Raw genomic sequence first — 2,991 nt, forward strand, 5'->3', positions numbered from 1 at the left:
GTTGTCAGTTTGGAGGGCGAGGATGGGACGACCGAACTGCGTAGACACATAAGAATAAAAGGCGGTGAGTGTGGAGGCAACGTCAGATTTCTTACGAAGAGGAAAAGTCCAGACAAAGTGAGAAAAATCATCGAGAATAACAAGATAATAAAGAAAACCAGAATGACTCGGTATAGGGGACGTCCATACATCACTATGAAGTAATTGAAAGGGAAAAGATGCAACTGTGGATGAAGTACTAAAAGGAAGCCGAACATGTTTGCCTAGTCGGCAGGCGTCACATGAGTGAGCCGCCATTTTATTACATGAAAAAGAAAAGCCTCTCATTATTTGATGGAGCGAGGTGGAGCTGGGATGGCCAAGACGAGCGTGCCAAAGGTCGATGCCGGCAGAGAGCGCCCGAGGTGCAGCGTGAGTGGAGGGAGACGGCTGAACGGGGTACAGGTCGCCGGGACTCTCACAGCGGTGCAAAACCATCCGGGTACGGGCATCCTTTACAGAAAAACCAAACTCGTCAAATTCCACAGTTACAGAGTTATCACGAGAGAGAGTTTTGACGGAAACTAGGTTCTGAACAAGTTGTGGTGAAACTAAGACATTATTAAGAGACAATGGTGTAGAGTTAGAAGGAAAAGGAGTGGAGCCAATATGAGAGATGGGAAGACTAGCACCGTTACCGATGATGATGCGAGAGGAAGTGGATGTCAGAGATGAAGTGGAAAGGTTACCCGGGTGAGCAGCCATGTGTGCGGAGGCTTCGGTGTCCATGAACCAGTCGCCACCGCCAGAGTAAGCGCCCGGCGAGGGGGCGTGCTGAAGGGCGGTGTACAGCGTGGGGTCCCAGTGGGCAGTCGGGGCCGGCGGCATCATGCCGCCGTAGGGCAGTCCGGCGGGAGCCTGCGGTGGCGCGGCGATGAAGGCCTGGTGCGTCGGCGGGCGCGGGCCGACGGTGCCGGGGACGGGGGGGCGCGGGACGGGCATGGTGTAGGCGTGCACGACCCCCGTCCAGGGGTTGTGTCCGCCCGCCCACGGCAGAGTGGGGTGTGAGTACCCGGGGCGCGGACCGACGATGCCGGGGCCGCCGTTGTGGCCACCGCCACGGCCACCACCACGGCCACGGCGACGGCCGCGGCCACCGCCCCCTCCTCCTTGGTGTTGTTGCGGCTGAGGCGCAGGTTGTGGAGGGGCGGGGGTGGGCGCCGGTGGAGCTCCTCCGCCATGAGGGAGAACGCTGTTGCCGCTGGCCCATAGAGCGGTGTGAACCGCCCGGGTGCGCACACCCTTCAGCCGCCGTTCCTCCAGCCGGAGGTAGTCGACCGCCCGCTCGAACGTAGGGTTGGTCATGAGGGTCAGGTTAGAGGCGGCGTTGCCGAGGTCCTCATTGAGGCCGGCGGTGAGGGTGGAGAGGAGGAGCTCATCGCCAATCCGGAACCCAAGGTCCTAGAGCTCGTCGGAGATGGCCTTGAGACGCAGGCAGTAGGCGTCCAAGGTTTGATCGCCCTGGGGTGTGCCGAAGAATTCCTGCTGCAAAAAGACAACACGTTGGAGCTTGTTATTGGTGAAGAGGCCGTTGATCTTTCCCCACACCGTGCGGGCATCATCGCCTTCCCAAACGACGGTCTTGAAGATGTCCGGCGAGACGGTGAGGAAGAGCCAGCGGATGATGGTGGCGTCGATGGCCAGCCAGTCGGCGTCGCAGGCGAGGAGGTCGGCGGTGCCGTCGACGTGATCGCGCAGGTTGTACTCGCGGAAGAGGAGGTAGAAGTACGTCTTCCAGGCGAGGTAGTTGGCGGCGGTGGTGGACAGCTTGACGGGGACATGGTCGGTGATGGCGACGGCGCGGAGCTGGCCGGGGTCGGGGTTGGAGGAGTCGGCGAAGGGGTTGGAGCTAGGGGTTGACATGATGGGGAAGGGGAGGCGGCGCGCGGCTAGAGAGGGAGGAGAGGCGGCGCGCGGCTAGGGTTTAGGATCTAGGAGGTGTCTGATACCATGTAGAGAGAGATGCAATGCTCGATATATTGATCGGATGCATATGGTGGTACATATATAGGCCACGTCCTCGACTATACAAGGAAGGAGGCGGGCCCAATAGTAAATACAAAGATATGTATCTCTATACAATAACTACAGAGGATACACATCCGGATATACAAGATATGTATGTCAACAGGCTCCTCCTCGATACCAAGGTAAATGACGCGAAATAACAAATTGTACACCTCGTAATGAAGCGACACAGCTGTGGGTCAAATGCGAGGAAGGTGCCATCGCTTAGAGCATGTCTAACAGGCCCCGTATAACCCGCCCACCCCGTAAAATTCCGGCAGGATACGGGGCAGGCGCGATATGGGCCATCTAGCAGGCCCCGTATTCGGGCCGGCCCGTTTCGGCGGAATACGGGGCCCAGGAAATCGGCCCCGTCGCCCCTACTTATACTAGGCGCAGGTGCGAGTGAGGGGTTAACCCCTCACTCGCAACCCTAGCTCCGCCGTGCGCCGCCGCCTCCTCCATCCTGCTCCGGCGAGAAATTCCTCACTCCCCCGCGCCGCATTCCACCCCATCTCCGGCATGGACTCCCGCCGCCGCAGTACTGCCTCGCCGGCGAGCGGATCGAAGCGATCCCGCTCGCCGGACACCGTTGAGGAGGCGTGGCGGCTCAAGTGCAAGAGATCCGCCACCGGGAGCCGCCGTGAGGCGTGCCGGTACGCCGGCGCGCTGTACGTGCCGGATTCGCTCCGGGAGTACGCCGCGGGTGGGCGGTGGTACCGACAAGACCCGCCGCTCAAGCCGATGAGCGGCGGAGCCTTCGAGAAGTGGCTCGCCGAGTGGCAGCGCGACCGCGCGTCCAAGGAGGCATGGGCGGTCACCATCAGCAGCACCAGCGGCGGAGGAAGCGGAGGCGGCGAGGAGGAAGAGGAGGCGGCAGAGGAGGAGGCAGAGGAGGAGGCGGCCTTCCAGCGTGCGGTGGCCGAATCCGAGAAGGATGCCGCC

At 60.8% G+C, this 2,991-nt stretch overlaps 1 protein-coding gene across 1 annotated transcript; it reads right to left on the reverse strand.

Annotated features, from left to right (window-relative positions):
• Positions 1-1,440: 1,440 nt before the first annotated feature.
• LOC139830399 (uncharacterized) lies at positions 1,441-1,902 on the reverse strand. Its single transcript, XM_071818400.1, has one exon. It carries the CDS (start codon positions 1,900-1,902, stop codon positions 1,441-1,443), a length of 462 nt encoding a protein of 153 aa, XP_071674501.1.
• Between the last annotated feature and the right edge of the window lie 1,089 nt (positions 1,903-2,991).

The sequence above is a fragment of the Lolium perenne genome, chromosome 4 (genome assembly GCF_019359855.2).
Source record: "Lolium perenne isolate Kyuss_39 chromosome 4, Kyuss_2.0, whole genome shotgun sequence".
In the NCBI taxonomy this organism is placed as follows: domain Eukaryota; kingdom Viridiplantae; phylum Streptophyta; class Magnoliopsida; order Poales; family Poaceae; genus Lolium; species Lolium perenne.

Bases quoted from the DNA above. Each gene is read 5' to 3' on its own strand.
- LOC139830399 (XM_071818400.1), bottom strand. From the start codon at position 1,902: ATGTCAACCCCTAGCTCCAACCCCTTCGCCGACTCCTCCAACCCCGAC.